We start from the raw sequence: 23,027 nt of genomic DNA on the forward strand, positions 1-23,027 counted from the left end.
TATTGTAGCAAGTTTTGGTGTTCTGCTACATCTTGGGAGTCCACTGGGTCTACTACTTATTATTGGCCACATGATTGTGGTTTTACCAGGTCGATGGATACAACTCGGTTCTCCTTTTTACCAGCAAGGGGCGGTAGTACAACTGATCTTGTTCCGCTGACAGCTAAGACAGGTACTGCTTTTCTGTAAGAAGGCCCAAATTCCTTCTTCACCGCGATCTTCTCTCTGACCAGATCCCCAATCTTTGGAATCCAGACAGGCCTTGCTGGGACAGGTGGTTTATCTTCAGTGGCTGTTGGCTGCTGTTTTAACTTTACTTTGCTCAGGTCTTTTCTTGTTTCATTTAAGTCCTGTAAAATAGCCAAACGATCTTCGATATCAACGCATTTTTCTTCTACCACTGAAGTCTGACTAAGTCCTGAATATGCATTCTAGTCCCGAACAATAGTTCGTACGGACTGAAACCTTTTAGAGAATTTCTTGGCAGATTATTAAGACTACGTTGGACACTTGTTAAATGTTGGACCCACCCATCACCCGAACCTAATACCCTCGCCGTTATAGATTGCTTTATTTCCCGGTTTTTTCTTTCCACAATCCCATTTCCCTCAGGATGGAAGGGACAAGAGTACTGCAATGCAATGCCCATGCTGGCCATGGCCTCCTTATAAGCTCGAGAGCTAAAAGCAGGACCCTGGTCAGAATGTAGCATGCCAATTGCGTATGTGCCGATATGGACTCGCAAATCTTTTATAACAGTTCTGGCGTCAGCCGAGCGCTGGTGTCTACATTTTAAGTGAATCTAGTCTTAAACATAAATGGGACGCATTTCTCCTATTGGATTTCTGCGTATAGATAGCCTTATGCTTTCTAAAAGAAGGGTCCTGGCAATACTCCAGCCGGTTCGCCACTGCGATCTCTGTTGCAGTTTTGACAGCCCATTGTAAATTTGTAGTTATGCAGGCTCATCCCCGGCCACCAGTATTCTGATTGTAATTCTTTCAGAGATGTCAAGACCTCCTGGTGCCTCAGACCTAATCCCATATGTGCTTCTTGAATCAAGAAGATTCTCCTGTTCGTGTTTGGAATCACTCTATCCCCCACTCCAGGGATTCGAGCAAAAGGAACGGAGTTTGCATCTATTACGTATGTATAATTGAGTGGATAGTTCAGGGTAGTGCTGCACAGTTGCCTTGTAAAGACGTTTTTACCGCCAGCATGGTTTCCCCGTCTATGTATTTTTCTGAACGCTTTTTTGTGGCTACGGAAGCCTGTTTAGTTGCTTCCGCAGTGGCTATTTCAGCCAATGAATTCCCTGCAGCGTGAACGCCATCACGCTGATGACTCAGTGTATGAATCACGTGAGTCTTTTGTAGTTCCTTCTGCAAAGGAACTACCTGTTCCCAAAGCGTTTTATGCTTGATCGTGCCACCTTTTACATCTTTGAAACCGTTTTGAACCCAGTTCTGCAAGTCATTATTGTAAGATTTGACGCAGTAATGTGAATCGCACACTATTAGTGCGGGGAATTCGCGATCCGCAATATCGAGCGCCATCTTTAAAGCTAGCAGTTCAGTTCGTTGATCCGAACTATCTTTTACAGATTGAGTCATAGTTACAAATGGTCTCAATTTTCCTTTGTGCCACCGGCATTTAACAACCGCGCACGCAGCACTGAAATTGTGTTTACCCCCAACTGCGGGTTGTGCTGATCCTTCTGTATATATTACACAGGCGTAAAGTTGTAGAGGCAGAATCTCGATTGGCAGAGGATATTCCAATTCATATTTTTTTATTTTTTCATTTCCGGGTCAAAATAGTATTTCACGTCCTCTGCAGCAAAAGAATTTTCCCATTCGATCCATTTTGGATCTAATGCCACGTTAGTCAAATTGCGTGGGCTTGTTAATGCCTCAAAGGCTGATTCTGCTGTTAAAACAGTTATTCTTTTGCCTTTGCCTTGGCCTCTTTCTTTTGCTACAGCAGTTTGAACCGCATTTACAATGTTTTCCGTAAGTGTGAATGTTTTTTCAGCTTGTGTGTACAAGTGTGATTTGTGCGCTATTGGTACCTTTTCTCCCTCATTAGAGGTCAGGTACGTGAATCCGCATCTTCCTGGGATGACTCGGATTACAAGGTTGCGTGTGTTTTCGCATGTTTGTAATTTTGTTTTAGCTAACATGTCTGCTTGCAATGACCTCAAAATTTCTGTGTGTTTTTGAGTCCAATTGATTGGTTTGAAATCAGGTTTTATTAATTCATAGAGAGGTTTAACCCTCTCTGCATAATTTAGAATGTAAGTTCTTCCGAAATTCAGGAAACCTAGTATTGATTGTAAATTCTTCAGCGTTTTAGGTGCTTGGAGTACAGCGCACTTCTCTAAGAAGTTGTCTGCTAGGCTTTTGCCTTCACTTGATAATTCATATCCTAAAAATAGGACAGTTAGATGGGCAATTCGTGACTTTTAAAAGTTGAATTTGTAACCCTCTGCTGCGAACCCAAGTATTATGGTGTTCACTCTTTTCAAGTGAGTATCCAAGTCATCATCTGTTAGATAGATGTCATCGACATAAGATAATGCCTCATCATCATATATTTGTTGTAACTCTGTTACTCTTGCTGAGAATAATCCTGGGCTATTCTTGAATCCCTGTGGGAGTCGACAGAAATTTCCTGCGACCCCATTATTGAGAAAGCGGTCAAATACCTGCTTTCAAGTGCTATGTTTTGACAAAAGAATCCATTAGAGCTGTCTAATGTTGTTTTGTATTTTTTGCGCACGATGTTATTCATTAGTGCTCCACTGTGCGAGTTTTGTACTGCAAAAGTTTTGCAACATGAATTAAGGTGTCTGTAGTCCAAAACTAGACGATATGAATCGTCTGGCTTGGAGACAGGAAACAAAGGATTGTTCATTTGCGAGGTGCATGTTTCAAGTTGTTCTAAGATCTCCCTGACTTGTTTTTTAGCTTCTTGCTTAATTGGGTACTGCCTTTGTGCAGTTGGTTGACATTTTAACTGGATTTTGTGAGGAGGAGAGTCCTCATCCCATCCTACATGATTTTTATATAATGCCGGAGCTTGGGCTACTGCCCATTTTCTTGCATATGTATATTTTCTATGAATTGGAATATGATTTGAGAAGGCAGGCATAATCATTTCTTCGCCATGAGGGCACTCCCTGACAAACTCTGGTGGCCAGTCTTTCTCAGCTAAAAGAATGTCATAGCCTTTTGAAAGGTTATCCCAAAATAGACCCCTTACTTTCCTAGTCTTATCTCCCTCTATACGTAATGTTATTTCGTATATTTTATGAGGTTTGCTAACTCTGGTATCTGCAGTTTCCACCTGATTGTATTCATTCGTGTCCACTGTCTCCAGATGATTCATCAGGATCTTGCGAGCTATGGTCACTTCTGCTGCGCTGTCTAGCATTGTCTGGGCCCACTCTCCGTTTTTCAGTTGTGTCCTCAGTATCCTCGGCATGTTTAATATTTTAATACTGGCTACCTTCTTTCTTGGAAATTGTAATTTTTTACTTTGATGAGCAGGTTCCTTGTTTTTGGACTTGACGTGCTCTTCCCTTTGTTCTGACCGTCCTCTTCTTTCCGATTTCTGCGAGGAAGTCTGAAAAGATCGAGAGGGACGTGTATCAATATCTTGATATCTATCAGGTTTTTTCAGATTATCCCTATTTCTAAAGTTGTATCTTTTCTCAGAGGGCTCCCTCTGGGGAGACTTGTGTCCTTGGTCCAGAGATCTTTCTCTCCGCTGAGGAGACCTTCCTCTGGACTGGAATCTTTTTTCTTTGGGAGTGGATTGTTTATTTCCATCCCAGTTCTTTTTTGGAGTGTTTAGATTATTTTTTAATAAATATCTTTTCAGGATTTTCAGTTAATTGGGGTTTTACTGGTTTCCCACCCAAACTTTCTCTTCCTAGTTCTTCATAGGATTTTTCTATGATTCTGGCAAGTTCAATTGGTTGGTCTGCTATATCTGTTTCTTTCAATTTCTGGCGGATCGCCACAGATGCTGCTTCTCCTTTTATGTTGGCTAATAATATAGCCGAGACCTGCTTGAAGTCTTTCAGTAATTTCATACCCAGAGTAAAAGCAGGTTCTGGACCATATTCATTTTGAATCTGTCTTAGCACATCGGGTATAACCGCCATGGACGGAACACCATGTGTTTTTGTGTAAATGGAAGCAAAGACTGTGCCCCAAGTGTCACAGTCATCCACATGTGGTGCGATCCCCATTGGAAGACAGATAGTCAGAATTCTGTGTTTCTCAGTAGGGGTAGTATCCGGAAATACTGCCTCTATTTGAGTTATTTTTTGTGCTAACCAGAATGGAATTTGTTCCCGTTTTGCGGGTTCTTTACCAAGACATGATTGTATGTTCTGTGGTGTAATTTTGTTTGTGTTCCCTTGATGAGGGGTCAGCTGTGGAATGTTAATAGCTGGTTGGACTGTTGTAGTCCGCATTACATATTGGACTAATTGTCTATGTATTTTAATCAGTTGTTTTAGCTGTGCTAAAAGTTCTGGTACTGACATTTTTTCGATGTCTGGATGTGGTGTGTAGCTGGCTATAACCGGCCACGTTGCTCCTGGTCTACCTAGAGGACCGAGCCTGGTGATGTGATTATTATGTTTTATGGCGCCTTTAAACCAGAGCAGGTGCTCTTGGTATTTTAATGGGATTTCAACCTCCTCGAAAGGAGTGTATTCATCCGGAGGTTCCTCTATTTTGTAATAGTGGAAGTCGTGTGTGACAGCGTTTACTGCTGGAAAGTTTATCCATGAATACAATACCTCTGCCGATATTCATGGGCCTCAATTACGAATACGACTATTCCACCTCTCGGTGTTAGTCCGTTTTCTATAAGTTTAAGAGTTATAGTTTTCCTTATGTTGACCGGAATGAGTATAACACTCGGGTCATTTTCTTGGAGACTTGTGTCATCCGCTAGGAGTCGAGCTGCTATTCTAGCTGCCTCCCTCTCTTCTTCACTTTCTGACATTTTTACTGACAGAAAGGTTTTTGTTGCAGATCAAGTTTCAAGGAAACAAAGATTAGGTGCACAATATTTTGGAACACTGTGTCCTTCAACGTTGACTCTACCATAAACTATACATAGGAATCTCTTCCTACTAAGTTCCGGCGGATTTTAACCTTTTACCCACTCCAGACGTCTTTTGGAGTATTTACGGGAAAGAGGGTCTGTGTGAAAAAGCACGACTGAGTTACTCTAACGTCTTGCGTTAGAATTATCACCTTACCAAACGTTGGGCGCCATGTAGTGTAGTTCCTATATTCCCAATAGGCTGTGCGCATTGGAATAATATATTCAGCAGGGTAGACGTAGGACTGAGGTCGACTAGGTCTTTACTGACTATAAAGTTTTGCCAGCTAGCTCAGAGGTCACTAGAAACTTTCTCGAATAAACGAGGAGGAGTTTAACCTCCCTGGATAGACAAGAAGGGATTAGCTTCTGACAACCATATAACATGACAACTTTGCTCCCTCAGAATAAGAGTGTATCTCTAGAGTCGTGTGAAAACAATAGACAGCTATTTCACTCAGTCAAGTGTGCATAATTAGTTTCACCAGAGTGCAGAGAAAAGAGACGGGCGTTTTCAATAAAAGATGTTATTTATTGAGCAGTCTTCTTTCTCATACAAGAGAAATGAATTACCACAATTGCAATACTCATAGTAAAGTGCGTACAGTAAAAGGAGGATTAAGAAATAATACTGTAAAAGCATTGATATGGTTTCTTAGCCATAAGATACTTTAAAATAGATAAAATGTATACATACTTATATACATTGACTAACGTACTCAACTGGTGCTTCTAAATACGCCTACCCCGGTGTACCTGACCTAAGCCTAATACGTGGGAAGGAGTAAGTAAGTAGCAGTTTAAGTTAAGTTTGTTTTTGCCAAGAATCTGACTCAAGAATTCTCTTCAAGGGTTTAGTCAGCTCCGTACCTGGGTATTAGAAAGCAGGAGGTCTTGTATCTCTCTCTCAGGACTCGATATCCCAGTAACCCGCGAAGGTATCTGGAAACACTGGAGCTGGATTTCTCGGCAGGAGAAAAGACAGCGTCTCTCTCAGTGCGTCAAAAGGAAGGGGCAGCGTCCGTGGGCTCTCGCATCAGCTGGGCTCTCGGGCAAGTAGATAGCTGCTCTGCTCCAAAACCAACACCGTGTGTTTGCTTAAGGCAACGTTGGTATATTTATACCTGAAAGGGGCCGGGTTTGACGTAAGGTTGGACATAAGACGTCAATAAAGATGTCACTAAGAACTGGCCGTTCTTACAGTGCTTTACAGGAGTTCTAGGATGAAATCAAAACAAAAGCCAGGGGGATTTCCCAGGTTGCTGGAGGTTTGGTTTGTTTAGAGAACTCGTTGTGCTTTCTAGGAGTCTGAGGAAGTAGCCTTGCTTAATGTGACAGCATGTGCTACGACTGAATATGGATATGATTACTATGCCGTTATTGGGATATTATTGATTACAACCGAACAAGGGCATAAAATAGTAATATCGATTTAGGCTCCTGGATAAAAACACAATAGCATCCATACAGCGGGTGAAGGTGGGGGGGGAGGGGTCATCGTTTTGCGTTTCCACAATGATGTATAGATTCTCTCCATCATACAACAGCAACCCTAAGCCTGTATAAAGCTCTCTTTTGCTACTTTTTAGGTCATTCGCAAAAGTTTTTCTGTGTTAACACGATGCTGCTACTCGCAGATTGCCCACAGCAGATGAGCATCCCAGATTCCGACAATGCACGAATTGCCTCCCGGGTCCCAAGCAGCTTTCCTGAAATCAGGAAGAGTCTCTGGAGTTAAAAGTATGGCCACGCAGGGCAGAGGGCTGCCAGGGAAGAACAGGAGAGGAGGGATAGGATTGATTCCCGCACAGAGGTCAAGCTGCCATTCACGAGTCTCCAGCGCACACTTGTGCACCTAAAAAAAATAGTCAAATGGGTTTTATTTCTTTAGCTGCATCCCAAGGAGGAGGCGCTGCTGCGTGAGGTTTATCATGGGTCTGGGAAAGGGGTCTCTGTATGTGTGAGGAAGCCTGAAGAGGAGACAGAGGGAGGGAACTAGGGTGAGAGGTGACTGAGGAGAAAACGTCAGTACGGGGAAGCTAGTCAGATAAGGGGGAGGAGGTGAGGAAGAGAGGAGAGGGGGAGGCGAACGGGAGAGAGTGGGAAGGAGGAGATTGGAAAGGAGAGGGTGAGAGCCCGGAGCTGCCGGAAGTGTATGAGCGGCGGCAGCATGCTGATCGGGGCTCTGAGAAATAAGGCGCCCGGGCTGGTGGGTGCTGGGGGAGGGGAGAGGAGGTGCGGGGGCTGCCAGGGAAAACCAGAAGAGGAGGGATAGGATTGATTCCCGCACAGAGTTCAAGCTGCCATTCACGAGTCTCTAGTGCACAGTTGTGCACCTAAAAAAAAAAATAGTCAAATGGGTTTTATTTCTTCAGCTGCATCCCAAGGAGGAGGCGCTCGCACACATGGTCATCAGTCTTGACATGGGTTTTCTTTTGAAGAAAGCCTATTGTAAGATAACTGCATTGTGTGAACGAAGGCTTTGTGATGCATGCTCATGTCTATTTTTTGATGTGTGCTTGTGCATGTGTCATGGCGCATTAGCGGACATTTACCATTCAAACATGGTGGACGGTAAATTAAATTGTGAAAAAAGGGGAAAAGCGCACTCAATGCACAAAGAAAAACAAGAAACCTGGTAGGAAAGAAGGAGTGAGGAAGGCATTGCTGGGGGGGGCGGTGGGCAGCAGCCTTTGATATCTGGTGGTGTGAGTGACAAATGTTGGTGTGCGAGGCTTCCTTTCATGTCAGGCGGGGGAGCAGGGGAGCAAGCGAGCATATGGGGTGTGAGTGAGGCCAAGCGCGGGCCTGGCGAAGCGTCACGCTTCAATAGACAACATGCATTGGGAGGAATCCGCTTGTTCAATAGTGGTGACCAGAAAAGACCCCCGAGGGCTGCAGCACTGATTGTGCCACCCTCAGGGGCCCTGTACCCTGGCACCCACACACTGCCTTTGCAGGCTGTGTCTAAGTAACAGAACTAAACAGAGTCGACATGGCACACCCCCCTGTGTGCCATGCCCACAGAACCCACTGCCCTGGCATACCTCAGTCACCCTCTAGCTGGGTGCCCTATGCCAGAGGTGTGGGCACAGGTACATGAGTCCTGTGCCCCTACAGTACCCAGGGCCATTCCTGGGCACTGTAAGTGCAGTGATGCCATTAAGAGTATATGGTGCTGGGAGGTTGTCACTACGAACTCCACAGCACCATAATGGCTACACTGAAGACTGACAAGTTTGGTACCAAACTTCTCAGCACATTAAACCCACACTGATACCAGTGTGGGATTTAATGTAAAGTGCACAAGAGGGCATCTTCGAGATGCCCCCTGAAAACCTAACCTACAATCCACGTCTGGGCTGAGTGGCTGCCACACAGCAGACATGTTGCTGGACCCCTGGGTGGAGAGCCCCCCGCTCTCCTGGGCCTGCAACAATGCACATCCTGGGTGAGGTGCTAGGTCTCCTCCCCAAGGATGGGCAGGGGGAAGCTTCAAAAGAATGCTGCCTCTGTGAGCTTCTCCAGACCATTAGCTGCACCCAGCAACTGGCCCCCACCAGTTCTGACCCCCACTCTGGCGGGAAGACTGGCGGGAAAAACGTCAGAAAAGGGGGGATGGGGGACAGCCTATGCCAACCCCACCCCTCAGGTGGGGGAGACTAGGTGAAGCACGACCCCTGGCTCCGGCCATCTTGAAGATGGGGAGCCCTACCCAATCACAGCTAGGCTCCTGCCCCCCTCCCACAGGAGAGGAGCAGGCTAGGGGGTGTGCCCACCCCAGGACAGGGACCTATTGGTCCCTGTCCTTGCCCTACCTGTAACGCCCCTAAATTCAGTGTTTAGGGGCTCCCTGAACCTTCCTTCCTCTGATCCCGATAAGAAAAGAAGAAAGAAGATCAAGAGGAAGAAGACTCCCCCCGTGCAGCTGCTAACAACAGGATGACAACAACTGACTTGGCCCCAGCCCTACCGGCCTGTCGATCCTGGAACCTGCTCCTGCCTAATCCCGGCGACTCCTGCGGACAGCAACCTTGGGACACCCAGATGACCTGCCTGCCTTGACCCTCTTAAAGCCTGGGACTCCCATCAGCAGAGGCTCTGCTGCAACAACACCCCTGGTGCCAGCCAGGAAGCTCCGGACAAACCCACCTGCACCTGCCGAGCCCGGCCCGTGCCAGAGTGATCAAGGATCACGAGGAAGTCCCCCCGGCAACTGGGACCCGAAGTCCAATGCCCAAAGACCCTCCTCGACGACGCCTGCAGCCTCAGGACAGAGGACCCCTCCGACCGCGACCAGCAGGTCTCCCTTCTCCCCTCTGCTGCACGTTGATAAACTGCAGATCAGCCTCCTGCCACGCAACCGAGATTACGGAAACCATTCTTAATAGACATCGCATTCCTAACTGAAACCTGGCTCAACACCCACTCCACTCCTATCCTCGACTTGCTCATCCCACCAGGCTACTCTATCATTAAGAAAGATAGAATCGATCAAATAGGAGGAGGCCTTGCCCTAATCTTTAAAGATGAACTTGACATCTCACTTGTCCAGCTCCAAGACCCCTCATCCTTTGAATACCTTTGCGCCGACCTCACTTTTCCTGGCTTTCCCACAACTCGGCTACACACTATTTACCACCCCCGCCCGGAAATTGTCTCCCCTTTACTGAAGAGATGACTGATCTTATCATTCAAGCATCGCTCTCCCACTCCAAGAATCTCTTCCTTGGGGATTACAACATCCACTGGAAGAAAACTGATGACCCTGCGGTCATCTTATTTAAAGAAGCCTTAGACATCACTGACCTGACCCAACTCTGCCATGCCCCTACTCACTCTAAAGGTGCCACCCACGATGCTATTTTGACGAGCAAGGATCTGGCCTCTCGCTCTAATATACTTCCTGTAGACTGGTCTGATCACCACCTTATCCTCTTCACCCTGAATAGCCCCATTATTCACCCCACCCCTGTGAGCACTTTACCTATGAAATCTACTCGCAACCTTCACCTTATTCCACCTGGCAAATTGGAATCCACAATTAAAACTCGCTTACTTCTCCCCCCTCCATCTCATAACACCAACGACCTTACTGACCATTACAATAATTCCATTATTGAAGCCCTCGACCTAATTGCCCCAATCAAACTCAAAAACCAAAAGAAATCCCTCCCAAGTCCTGGTTCAATGCCGAACTCAATAATGAAAGGCAGACCCTCAGACAATCAGAACGTGCCTGGAGGAGTCACCCCACCTCTGATAACCTGGCTCTACTGAGAACTACCTGAGCCCATTACAAAAAACACATCTTCAACGAAAAGGCCTCCTTTCTCTGGTCACAACTTGACCAGGCTAGAAACCGCCCCAGAGAACTCTTTAACATCGTTAAAAAACAAACTTCCTCTGGCCCTACTAAATTAGCAGACTGTGGATAGATGCGAAGAAATTGCCAGCTTCTTTACAAATAAAAATCAACAACATCGAACTATCCTTCTCTCCCCCCCCTCTCGCTCTCCAACCTCCCCTTAACCAATGCACCCTTCCTAACATTCTTAATTCACTTTCGTCCTCCCCTCCCCCACATCTCGACCCCTCTCAACCCCTCCCTGCTCTCCCCCATCTCGATTCATCCCGGATGGGTCACCTTTCTAAAAACAAGGCTTCATGGAGCAAATTGTCAAGTTTCTGAAATCACTATCATCAACATCGTTTCTAAACTCAAACCATCCTCACACTCCAAAGATCCTCTTCCCGCCCATTTAGTTCAAGAACTCAAATTTATCATGGCCCCAATTTGGACAGATATCAACTCCTCACTTTCCACTGGCTGTGTTCCTGCCTCCCTTCAGCTAGGGCAAATCTTCCCCATTCTTAAAAACCCCTCTGCTGACCCTAATGACCTTAACAATCTGCGCCCTATCTCTAACCTTCCCTTCCTTTCTAAAGCCCTTGAAAAATGTGTCCTATCCCAAATAGATAACCATATCATCCCTTTCAATCTCCGACATTTTCCAATCTGGGTTTAGAAAGGGATGCAGTACCGAAACTGCTATGCTCAATATTACAGATGATATTCATCGCTCTCTAGACAAAGGTGAATCCTCACTACTAATCCTCCTTGATCTCTCGGCTGCATTCGATATTGTCCACCATACCACCCTTCCTAATACCCTCAAAGATCGCTTTGGGTTTTAAGGCATTGTAGTTAAATGGTTCTCCTCGTTCCTCCAAAATAGATCAACAAATTAAGCGTGATCATTGCCTCTCCAAACCTCAACCAGACTCACTCGGTGTCCACCAAGGGTCTATCCTCTCCCCAACCTTATTCAATCTTTTCATGGAGCCACTCACCCTCATTCTCAAACAAGCGAAAATCAGTTACCACCTCTATGCAGACGATACTCAACTATACTACAAGATCAAATCCCACAATGACATCCTTCATCTCAATGATACTCTGATGAAAGTCCAAACCTGGTTCCATCTTAATCATCTCAAACTTAATCCTAAAAAAACAGAAATCATCCCTTTCACTCCCAAAAATAATCCCCTTCCCATTCAACTCTGGATCAATGATATCAAAGCACTTAATTGCACCCTCTCCACCTCTAATTCTGTCAAATCTCTAGGCATCAGCATCAATCAGAATCTTAATCTCATCCCCCACATTAAAAATGCAGCCAAAAGTGCTCTTTTTACCTTTCACCACCTCAAAAAAATTAAACCTTTTATTCCAGCTGATGATTTCAAAATCGTTGTCCAATCTCTTGTCCTTTCCAGGATCGACTATGGCAACGCCACTCTTGCTGGCACCCCTAAAGTCCACCAGCACTGATTAAATCTGTTCTCAACCTAGCTGCCAGACTTATTTCTGATTGTAAAAGATTTGACCACATCTCTCTGGTCCTTAGAAACCTAAACTGGCTTCCAGTTGAAGGACGATACACCTACAAGATTGCTTGTATCACGCACAAAGCTCTTCACCAAAACACCCTCTCTTACCTTTCAAGCAAACTACAAAAAGCAGGGTGCTCCAGGTCCCCGAGGAGCACCAACTCCCTTGTCTTGATCCCTCCTAGACTAAAATGTAAAAAGACCCAATCTTGTGCATTCTCTGGTACTGCTCCGACGATTTGGAATTCTCTCCCCAAAGACCTTCGCTGCAACCCCTCTTACCCTCTCTTCAAAAAAAGACTCAAAGTACTTCTCCTCAACAAATATTGGGGTTCCTAATGTTACTGACTCTGAGCTCGCTCATTACCGCTCTACTGATTCACACTTTTACCCATCCCCTCTCCCTCTTTCCACTTTCTCACGCCCAGTCTCTACACCCCCTTCTCTCCCTTTGTTTCTTTGCCCCCTTCACTCATTTAATGCAATGTTTTATCTTTTTTGAATTTTTCTGCATTGTCAATTGTATATTATATCTTAATATGTCTACCTACCTTGTAAAGCGCTCTGATACTCTTGGGTTCAGCAGCGCTATATAAAACCTCTTAAATAAATAAAGATTTCCCAACCTCAAAAGACACCCCTGCACCCTGCGCCCCACGGCCCCCTGTGCCCAACTCCTGGGTGCCTACCTATCCACCAAGACCCCAACGTACCCCTCAAAGTGTTGGCCGCTCCAGAGATCCTTCGTCCCAGAGCCTGCAGCCTTCGTTCCCTTTTCAAGTTCCTCATTGAATAACATTGAGCGCCCGACGGCTCAAAAGCACCCAGCCGCCCGAGTGCCCCTGGCAGTGCAACCTGTACCCTTTCCTACTTCCCCATTTGCCCTGAGCAAATGACCAGGAGCCCAGCTCCCACAGCCGCGTGGCCTGCTAGCCAGCTGCCACCAACCGGAGGCCCCCTTTCCCTCATTGGATAACATTGGGCCTAACTACCTCTGCACCCGGCCGCCCCTGTGCCGCTGGGGGTGAACCAACTGTATTTACCTCACCCTGGGGGACCCCGGAGTCTATACCCAGAACCCTAACTTCACCAGCCAAGTACTCACATGGAAACCGATAACTCACTTACCTGCCACTGGATAACATTGACTGGTTTGACTCGAAAAATCTTCTAAGTGTGAAGGTTTGGAAACTAAAAATATTCATATAAAATCACTCGAATTCCGAAGTACTCACCTGTGATCAGGGGAGAAGCCAGTACTGTACCTTGTAGCCCAGTACTGAACCGCAAAAGTAATCCTTACCGGGTTTACTAGTAACTTGTATTTTCTCCATAAGAATCCATTGTCTGCTTTTCTATGAAATTTCTTCTGTCTACTTTTGAAAACTAGAAATATTCTTTAAAAATCATACGAAATACTGAAACGTAATTACTTGCCTGTTTTGAGTTGAGACCCCAGTGCTGGCGCCAGGAGACCAGTACTGGATTACAAAAGTAACGAGATCGTACTTTACCTGCAACCTGAATTTTCTCCCATTGGATAACATTGCCAGATTCCTGTTGAAAAGTTTCTAAGTGTGAACTTTTAAAATAGCTTTTTATTCCTGAAAATTCACTACAATACCTAAAACGTTTTTGCTAAACTGTTTTCAGAGTAGACCCCAGGACTGAACCTAGGAGCCAGTCCTGGAATTACCAAAGTAATCTACAAAGTAATCAACTGTGTTTATATAAGGAAATCCATTGAGCTCAATGCTAAATTGTGTGTAGAATTGTGTTGCCTACTGCAACCCCTGTACCTATTGTCTTTACAAAGTTTATTGCCTTTCTGCTAAGTACTCATCTGAGACCTCTCATACTGAGAACAGTATATTTTTTGAAACCTGTTGGTTCTAGAAATAAAACAACTATCTTTTGATATAAAAACAATTGGCCTGGAGTCCAGTCTTTGAGTGTGTGAAATCTTTTGCTGACTGAGTGTGTACAACAAATGTTTACACTTCCTCTGGTACTGCCTTACTGCTCAACCAAGCTACCACTTTAGAGAGTAAGGTCACACCTGGCTTTAACCTCTGTTATACCTCTGGGGTTTGTGGACTCTATACACACTGTACCGTATTCTGGTCCAGTGTGAGAAAGTGACTCTATACATACTGGACTAGAAAGAAGTACAGTGTGTATAGAGTCCACCAACCCCAAAGGTATAACAGAGGTTAAAGTCAGAACTGACCTTACTCTCCAAAGTGGTAGCTTGGTAGAGCAGTAAGGCAGTACCAGAGGACAGTGTAAAGCATTTGTTGTACACACTCAGTCAGCAAAGGGTTTCACACACTCAAGGACTGAACTCCAGGCCAATTGTTTTTATATCCACAGATATAGTGGTTTTATAACCAACAGTTATAAAAAAAAATACTTTACTCGATATGAGTACTCTCATATAAATACTTTGCAAGGAAGCAATAGAGTTTGTGTACACAATAGTTACAGTAAAGGCAGTAAGCAACAGTTCTGAATCACACTCTAGCATTGAGCTCAATGGGTTTTCATAGGTAAATACAGTTGATTACTTTACGGATTACTTTGGTAGTTCCAGGACTAGATCTAAGATTCAGTCCTGGGGTCTAAGCTGAAACCAGATTAGCAAAAGCGTTTTAGTTACTGTGATGAATTTTCATGAATATAAAACTGTTTTAAAAGTTCATACAGAGAAACTTTTCAAGGTAATCGGACAATGTTATTCAATGGGAGGAAATTCAGGTTGCAGGTAAAGTATGTTTGTGTTACTTTTGTAACCCAGCACTCGTCTCCTAGGGCCAGCACTGGGGGCTTAACTAAACACAGGTAGGTAATTGCGTTTCAGTATTTCGTACGATTTTTAAAGAATATTTGCAGTTTTCAAAAGTAGACACTTAGAAGAAATTTCATAGAAAAGCAGACAATGGGTTCCTATGGAGAAAATACAGGTTACTAGTAAACCCGCTAGGGATTACTTTTGCGGTTCAGTACTGGGCTGAAAGGTACAGTACTGGCTTCTCCCCTGATCACAGGTGAGTACTTTCGATTTCGGACTTTGGCGGATTTTAAAGGGATATTTTCGATTTTCAACACTTCACACTTAGAAAATTTTCCAGTCAAAATGGGTCAATGTTATCCAATGGTAGGTAAGTGAATTACCGGTTTCCAGGTAAGTACTTAGTTGATGAAGTCAAGGTTCTGGGCATGGACTCAGTGGTCCCCCAGGGTCAGGTAAGTACCGTTGGTTTACCCTCAGCGGCACATGGGCGGCCAGGTGCAGAGGTAGGTAGGCCCAATGAGGGAAAGGGGGCCGTTGGTTGGTGGCTGCTGGCCTACTTCCCCCCTTGCTCAGGGCAAGGGGGGGGGGGGGGGGGGGGGTAGGTTAGGACAGAGGGGTCACAGCCAGCGGCACTCGGGCGGCTGGGTGCAGGGTGCTTTTGAGCCGTCGGGCGCTCAATGGTATCCAATGAGGATTTTGCAAACGGGAAAAAGGCTGCAGGCCCGGGGACGGAGACTCTCCGGGGCGACCAGCACTTCGAGAGGGAAGTTGGGATCTTGGAGCACAGGTAGGTACCCCAAAGGGAGGCACAGGGGGCTGTATGGCGCCGGGTTGCGGTTGGGGTGGCCCCTGGTTCTGAGTCTGCAGGCGTCGGCTAGTTCTTTGAGGAGGGTCTTTGGGCACTGGACTTCGGGTCCCAGTCGCCGGGGGGACGTCCTCTTGGTCTTGGTTCGGGTTGGCCCGGCCCGGGCTCGGCTGGTGCAGAGTGGGCTGGTCTGGAGCTTCCTGGCTGGCACCAGGTGGGTGGTTGCAGCAGAGCCTCTGCTTTAGGGAGTCCCAATCTTCGAGAGAGTCGAGGCCGGCAGGTCCTCTGGGTGTCCCAAGGTTGCTGTCCGCGGAGGTCGCCGGGTTTAGCCAGGAGCAGGTTCCAGGATCAACTGGCCGGTAGGGCTGGGGCCAAGTCAGTTGTTGTTGTCCTGTTAGCAGCTGCGCGGCGGGTCTTCTTCTTTATCTTCTTTCTTCTTTTTGTGATCGGGATCTGAGGAAGGAAGGTTAAGGGAGCCCCTAAATACTAAATTTAGGGGCATTCCAGGTAGGGCAAGGGCAGGGACCAATGGGTCCCTATCCTGGGGTGAGTACACCCCCTAGCCTGCTCCGCTCCTGTGGGAGGGGGGCAGCAGCCTAGCTGGGATTGGGCAGGACTCCTCATCTGCAAGATTGCCGGAGCCCGGGGTCGTGCTTCACCTCGCTTCCTTCACCCGAGGGGTGCAGTTGGCATAGGTTGGCACACCCCCCTTCCTGACGTAGTTTTTCCTGCCAGTCTTCCCGCCAGAATGGGGGTAGGACTGGTGGGGGGCTGGTTGCTGGGTAGAGCAAATGGTCTGGAGAAGCTCTCAGAGGCGGTATGCCTTTGAAACTTCCCCCTGTCCATCCTGGGGGAGGAGACATAGCACCTCGCCCAGGATGTGCTTTGTTGCAGACCCAGGAGAGCGGGGGCTCTCCGCCCAGGGGTCCAGCAACATGTCTGCTGTGTGGCAGCCTCTGTAGCCACTCGGCCCAGCCGTGGATTGTAGGTTCGGGTTTTGGAGGGCATCTCTTAGATGCCCTCCCGTGCATGTTACATTAAATCCCACACTGACATCAGTGCGGGTTTAATGTGCTGAGAAGTTTGAGACCAAACTTGTCAGTCTTCAGTGTAGCCATTATGGTGCTGTGGAGTTCGTAATGACCACCTCCCAGAACCATATACTCTTAATGGCATCACTGCACTTACAGTGCCCAGGAATGACCCTGGGTACCGTAGGGGCACAAGGCTCATGCACCTGTGCCCTCACCTCTGGCATAGGGCACCCGGCTAGAGGGGTGACTGAGGTATGCCAGGGCAGTGGGTTCTATGGGCATGGTACACAGGGATGTGTGCCTTGTCGACTCTTGTTTTGGTTCGGTACTTAGGCACTCAGCCTGCAAAGGCAGTGTGTGGGTGCCAGGGTACAGGGCCCCTGAGGGTGGCACAATCAGTGCTGCAGCCCTCAGGGGTCTTCTCTGGTCACCATGCCCTGGGTACCATTTACTAGGGGCTGACTGGTGGCCAGAGATGCCAATTAAGTATTTTGTTTCTGCATAGTTTTTTTAGGGAAGGAACACAGGACGTGGGTACCGGATTGGCAGGGACCCAGGGCACACTCAGTCAAAGCACATCAGCAGTTCAGAAAAAAGTGGGGGCATACCAAGGCCAGAAAGATGGCACTTTCTCACATCCAGTATATATAGAGCCCCTTTTTCACAGTATTGCTTTTTGTGGTGTCAGCATGGCTCGCCAGTATTAGTTCACAGATCTTCTCCATCTACCAGAATCCCCCTACATTTGCCTACGCAGGATCTTCTCTCCAAGGATATAGGGCAGTTTTTTCATCACCATCTGAGCTCTATTAAATGGACAGCTGTAACTGCTGAATACATGAAATTTTCCAACCTAGATATCCCTTCAGACTGCCGGGTGAACCTGCATTAGGAGAGCACACTCACTCAAAGAACTTACCAAGGCAAATGAAAGAGGTTCTGCTGTGAGTGCAGATGCAAATCTTTGCTCCCTAGGACTCCGCAGGAGTGTTAGGTTCTTCCATACCAAGATGCGGATTGAAAGAGTCCTCTACGAAGGTTCATCAAGTGGCCATCTCCAAATTTCCGTGCTCAAACCACTAATTACTTAAAGGCCTCTTCAGTGAGTTTACGAGTATATTGCATCCACCACAAGGATGGGAACTGAATACAGTATCTGCACAACTGATTACAACCCTTTTTGAACCCATACATAGAACAGACCTCACATATGTAGGATGGAAGACTGCTCTCCCATTGTTCTTAACATCAGCAAGGAGAGTTATTAATATACAAGCATTCTCCATAGAAGAACCATTTTTACTAATTCAGACAGGATGATTTTCGAGTGCTACATTCCCCCAAAGATACCAACAGACTTTCACCTAAAGGTGGCTGTGTTTTCCTAAATCTTACTTTTAAAATTCTATGACAATGGCGCAATTTTTCACACATTCAACGACGTTTGAAATTCTACATTGACTGAAATAAGACATGTAGAAGGATGGACTTACTGTCTATGGCCTTTGGCCTCCTTCAGAAAGGTCAGCTTATTTCCACACAAGATATTTATTAATAGGCATGTAATAGCATGGCAGACAGCCTTGGCTATTTAAGGCTTGTTGTACACTGAAGACATCAGGGTGTCTGCTCATTCCACAAAAAATGTGAGTGCAAAAGTAAGTAGCCTGTATGCTGGTATTCGTATACCTAGCATCTGTAGAGTGGCAACAAGGAAGAGCTGCCACGAGTTTGTGAAACAGTGCTTGGACACAGATTCATCTAGAGACTCAGCAGTGGGCCAGTGGTTCCTCGGTCATCGGTTTATCTATGATGAGCTTCTATCTGCTTCCATCATTTTATTACTCCTTGTTCATAATGCAGATGTTGCATGGTGTGGGTTATATTATGCATTTTGAACATAGAAAACAGTTTGCTGTTGTGACTCAAGCATAGAAATCTATGAAATATCTAATGCTGGAATAAAAAGTTACCTAGCTGTAATTGTTGTTCTCTAGTGTTGATATCTTTCATAGATTCACATCTGATCCTCTCTTACCCAGTCAGGGACTGTTAAGTTTATCCTTTGCCACCAGTGCTTTGAAAATCTGAAGTTTGGTGGTATCTAGGGGTGTGGAGGTCAGTGTTCTTTCACCTCAGTGGTTGAAGCTTGGATTGTTTCGAATGATGTGAAAGGGGCTACTAAAATAAATGTTTGCAACAAATTTCTAAGGGCGTTTCACCTTATTACTGTTGTAACTTTACTGTGGGACTCCCAGCCAGACTATGGGGAATGACTCATTTTTGTAGACAGACGTTTTTGGTGCAACAAATTTGATTTCTTTTTAATGTATTTGTAACATAGTAAGATGTATCTGTTACAATGACATTTACCTTTTATTTTTGCATAGAATTTTATGTGAATTTTTTAAAGGAACTATTATTGAGTTGTTTTTATGCACCTTTCATGGCAATTCAACGTTTTACAAAGGAAATTTTTATTGGATTCAAGCATGCGAATCTAGGAAAGATACCCATGCTGGAGAAGTGCAGTTGGAGAGAAGTAACGTGTTGGTTAGACTACATGCCAGCATTCCTCTCTCTAGCACTAGTAAATTCTCAGGCAAGGTTTGAGGGGAGGTAGCAAGAATGTCCAGAATAAGTGTAGCCTTAAATGTTGTCCAGTTTGGCCTGACCAAACTGGGCCAAAACTCCACATCCAAGACAAAACATGTATGATATTTGCAGAAAGAGCAGTTTAGGTAGCAACCTTGCAAATAGCCTGAATCTGAACGAGTAGCCTCACTTGTCCAGACACACTTTGAGCATCAATTCCTGTAAGAGGATTATCCTAAATTTTCAGCACCTCAGATATGAATGAGAAAAAGAATGTGTATTCTAGATTTATAAACGTTATCAAGGGGAGGTGTTCTGCCTCGAAAGAAAGATTAGGATAATTATCTCTGCATTGCAACCAAAGGTAACAATTCGATCGATATCTGTAAATATGGTCAGCAGTTCTCACCTAAATAGCAAAGCTATCTTGCTTGAGACAGATGTGACAAGGGACAAAGTAAATGAATATTTATTTTGTCTTAGGTTACATCCATCTCAATGTATCTTGAAAATTCAAACTAGTCTGCAGTTAATCTCTTGGTTTCTTTCATAGAAAGAAAAAGTTAAACAAAGTTAGCTTTCCTGGGCTACTGTTTCATGTAATGACCTCACTTCACACAAGAGGGGAGTCAGGACTGCATGGGTACAGCTTATTCCTGGGCTCCTGGGTTTCCAATAATGGATTTAACCACTTTCTTATGGATAGTTATGCACGCATCATGTAAGGAGGGCATTTGAGTAAGTTAGTCCCCGGAGCACGTATTATAAAGCATTTCTAAGTGATTGCTAATTCAACTTGGTTTTGTACATGTGGCCTGCGTCAGTGCTGTGCAAAAACCCATTATAGCTCCTTTGCATAATAATTAGGACGGCAACTCTGATATTTAGTAGTTACAGGCAGCTGTGTCACAAAGGGGTTAACCTATTGATCTAACCAGTCTTTGTGGTGTCAGTCCAAAAGGAAAAAAGTATTCTCAGTTGGCAGAGACATCTGGAGATTGCTTACACCATGCGGTAGCCCAACCATATTATAGATTTCCTATAGCAGGAAAAGGCATTTTCTCTCAGACTTCAATAGGGCCATGCATTTGTAATGTTGAACTACACCTCTGGGGTGAAGCATACTTCTAAAAGGAGGGACAATGAGGTATGAACGACCATTTGTGATAATGGCTGAGCCATTAATATTTAAATTTCACCTTAGTCTGCAATGTTGAAAGGTTTACCTACATGTTTGGAGACTCCCTTTTAATACCCTAGATCCTGCAAACAGAGAGATGAACTACAGATTTCGGTTGAAAGGGCTGATGAGCTCTTTTAGGCCTTAATGTCACACTATTGCATAGACAAACTTACCTAGCCTGGCTCCTAGTTGCTACCTACTTTATTAATGAGGAGCTGTTGGGTTTGGATCGCACTCTGAAGGAAAGTAATCATACAGATCAGATATGAGAGGCATTGGTTTGGCTCAATATTGGGAATGCTTTGCATTGAGCTAGTGGGACGTTGGTTCATTGCCAGATAATAGCGTATATCTGTAATATGGGGAAGCTTACATCCACACTGGAGGGCTGGATATGGGTGAAGTGGGATGCATAGTATGAACTTACAACTAAGTTACTCATCAAGGCTAGGCAGACACCTGTAACGCAGTCTATGGATCACAATTTACATATGGTTTCTAATGCAGTTTGTTTCTTCCTCAACAGTCTGGACTTAAGGGTCTCCCATAACTAGGCAGATCTGGAGGGCAGGATAACTATTGTGTGTTTCACTAATGTTCCAAAGCCATTCAGGAAGCATACTGCTGTAGCCTTGTTTGTTCCTGGTCAACTGGCTGGTGACTCATATCCTGGAATGACATACTACCTGTGTGACTTGGCAGTATAGAGGTGAATACCATGGATCGCTCATTACAGACCACCAAGCAGCTCGTACCCCAATTACATTCAAAACCCTTACTCATTTATTTCAAAAATCAAGAGGCAATTGTGACATTCTCTTTTGAGTCAGTCTACATGATTGGCTGCTTATCCAACCATTTTTCAGATACTTTTGTCAGCACTTGCTACCAGATTATTTACTGACTGATTTTGGATGTACGATGGCCTACCATGCACAACAACAGGAATAGAAGGACATGCCTAAAAAGACAATAGTAAAACTGCGAGACAAACATATTCCTCTAAATGTGACTGACAAGGTCTCAAGCCAGTGGTTGACGGTTCCTCAGCAAGGTAAGCCAATGCGTGAAGGAGAAGGAATCAAACCTCTTAAAACAAGTATAGAATAACATAAGTTAACTTTTAACAGTGAGGAGGAGGGGCCTGTGAGGGACAGAAACGTGTCAGCGTATGTGAATGTACGATGTGGGCTTCTGACACTTATCAGAGCCCACAAGCACAAATTGAAGATTTGCCTTCTCTTCATAAATCAATCAGGGTTTTTGTAAAGCGCGACTAATCACCCGTTAGGCTCTAAAGGCGCCTCTTGCACACAAAATTAAAAAAGGTTCACATTGTACATGGTGGTATCACCTTAGTCTGGTATTTTATAAATGTAGATCCATCAGTAGTTTATACTGGCACTTTCGGTATATTTACACACAAATCTTAAAGATCATTACAAAGTAAATGATGTGACAGACTAAACCTCTCTATACTTGCAGTAATAAAGTCTGCCACTGATAAAAATGCCTTTACTTGCACATTTGTGCGGTTATTCATGAATGGACAAAGCATGCATAACTGATAAAACAAAGATTGGAAATAAGAAAAAATGGGGAAAGAAACACTGAAACACCCCAAAAAATGATTACCCGGCACTGACCGGAAACTAAACTCTAGTAATTCAACAATGCCTAGCGGATCCCCAGAATACTCACAGGATTATCATCACATATTGTGATACAATCACTTGCATCACTCCAGCCTTTATGCTAAACTCCCACAAAGGTCAACCATGCTACCTGCTGCCCCTGTAAAAGGGGCTACAATACTCAATTCAGATTTCACTCTCTTCTTCACTTACTCACCTGCTGACCCCACGCAGTCTTCATGGCTCTGAATTTTTCGACGTTGCCACTGTTAAAGGCGTAAAGTGTGTCAATCAACCACTGCCTGTCTGTTGTACGGAGAGATTCCAACACAGGATGCATGAGCTAAAGATTGGCATAGAAAGAAAGCAGAGGTATGAGATAGAAACCAGTCAAATTACTTTCCAACCAGATATTCGAGTGCAGAGAGAAGTACTGTGGTAGGATACAGAGCCGCTAGTAATACTCAACTAGCTGTATAGTCCCTTCGCCAAGGATTTCACCACAATTATTGAGCCAAGAGGCACACCCACAAGAAATTTAGTTGTACAGTGCAAACAAAAACTGTTAAAAAATTAGAATAAATAAGGTGCAACTCTTCCCTTCACAGGCAATAAACCTTTTCAATGGAAGGCATTTTCAGCAAAAGTATATGGGGTTTGGGGATCCGGTCGTTGAGCGATTTAACAGCAAATAGCATCACAGGTTTGTCATACAAAGTAGTCTTACCAATTCACCAAAGTTGTAAACTCCTTCCCCGAGAAGACCAGCAAGGCCAAGGGTGAACGCTCTCTCCTGCTGCTCAGAAACTGCATGGAGAAGAACATGGTATCGTAAGGACCCAAGGCAGCAACCTCCAATCCCAACAACCACCTTAAAACTCTGTGTACATCTGCCCACCTCCGGTTCCTCCAAATACCCCTCATTTCCCATCCATTGCCCACTGTTTTCTCAAATATG

At 45.1% G+C, this 23,027-nt stretch overlaps 1 protein-coding gene across 1 annotated transcript in view; it reads right to left on the reverse strand.

Annotated features, from left to right (window-relative positions):
- Positions 1-23,027, reverse strand: part of PSMD13 (proteasome 26S subunit, non-ATPase 13) — an 85,808-nt gene that overhangs the window by 39,441 nt on the left and 23,340 nt on the right. Inside the window, exons 8-9 of the mRNA XM_078681281.1 lie at positions 22,797-22,876; positions 22,287-22,412 (exon numbers count right to left, since the gene is read on the reverse strand). Of these exons, the coding sequence (XP_078537407.1) occupies positions 22,287-22,412; positions 22,797-22,876 (206 nt within the window). The remainder of the gene's footprint in view (positions 1-22,286; positions 22,413-22,796; positions 22,877-23,027) is intronic.

The sequence above is a fragment of the Lissotriton helveticus genome, chromosome 3_1, assembly GCF_964261635.1.
Source record: "Lissotriton helveticus chromosome 3_1, aLisHel1.1, whole genome shotgun sequence".
Lineage (NCBI taxonomy): Eukaryota > Metazoa > Chordata > Amphibia > Caudata > Salamandridae > Lissotriton > Lissotriton helveticus.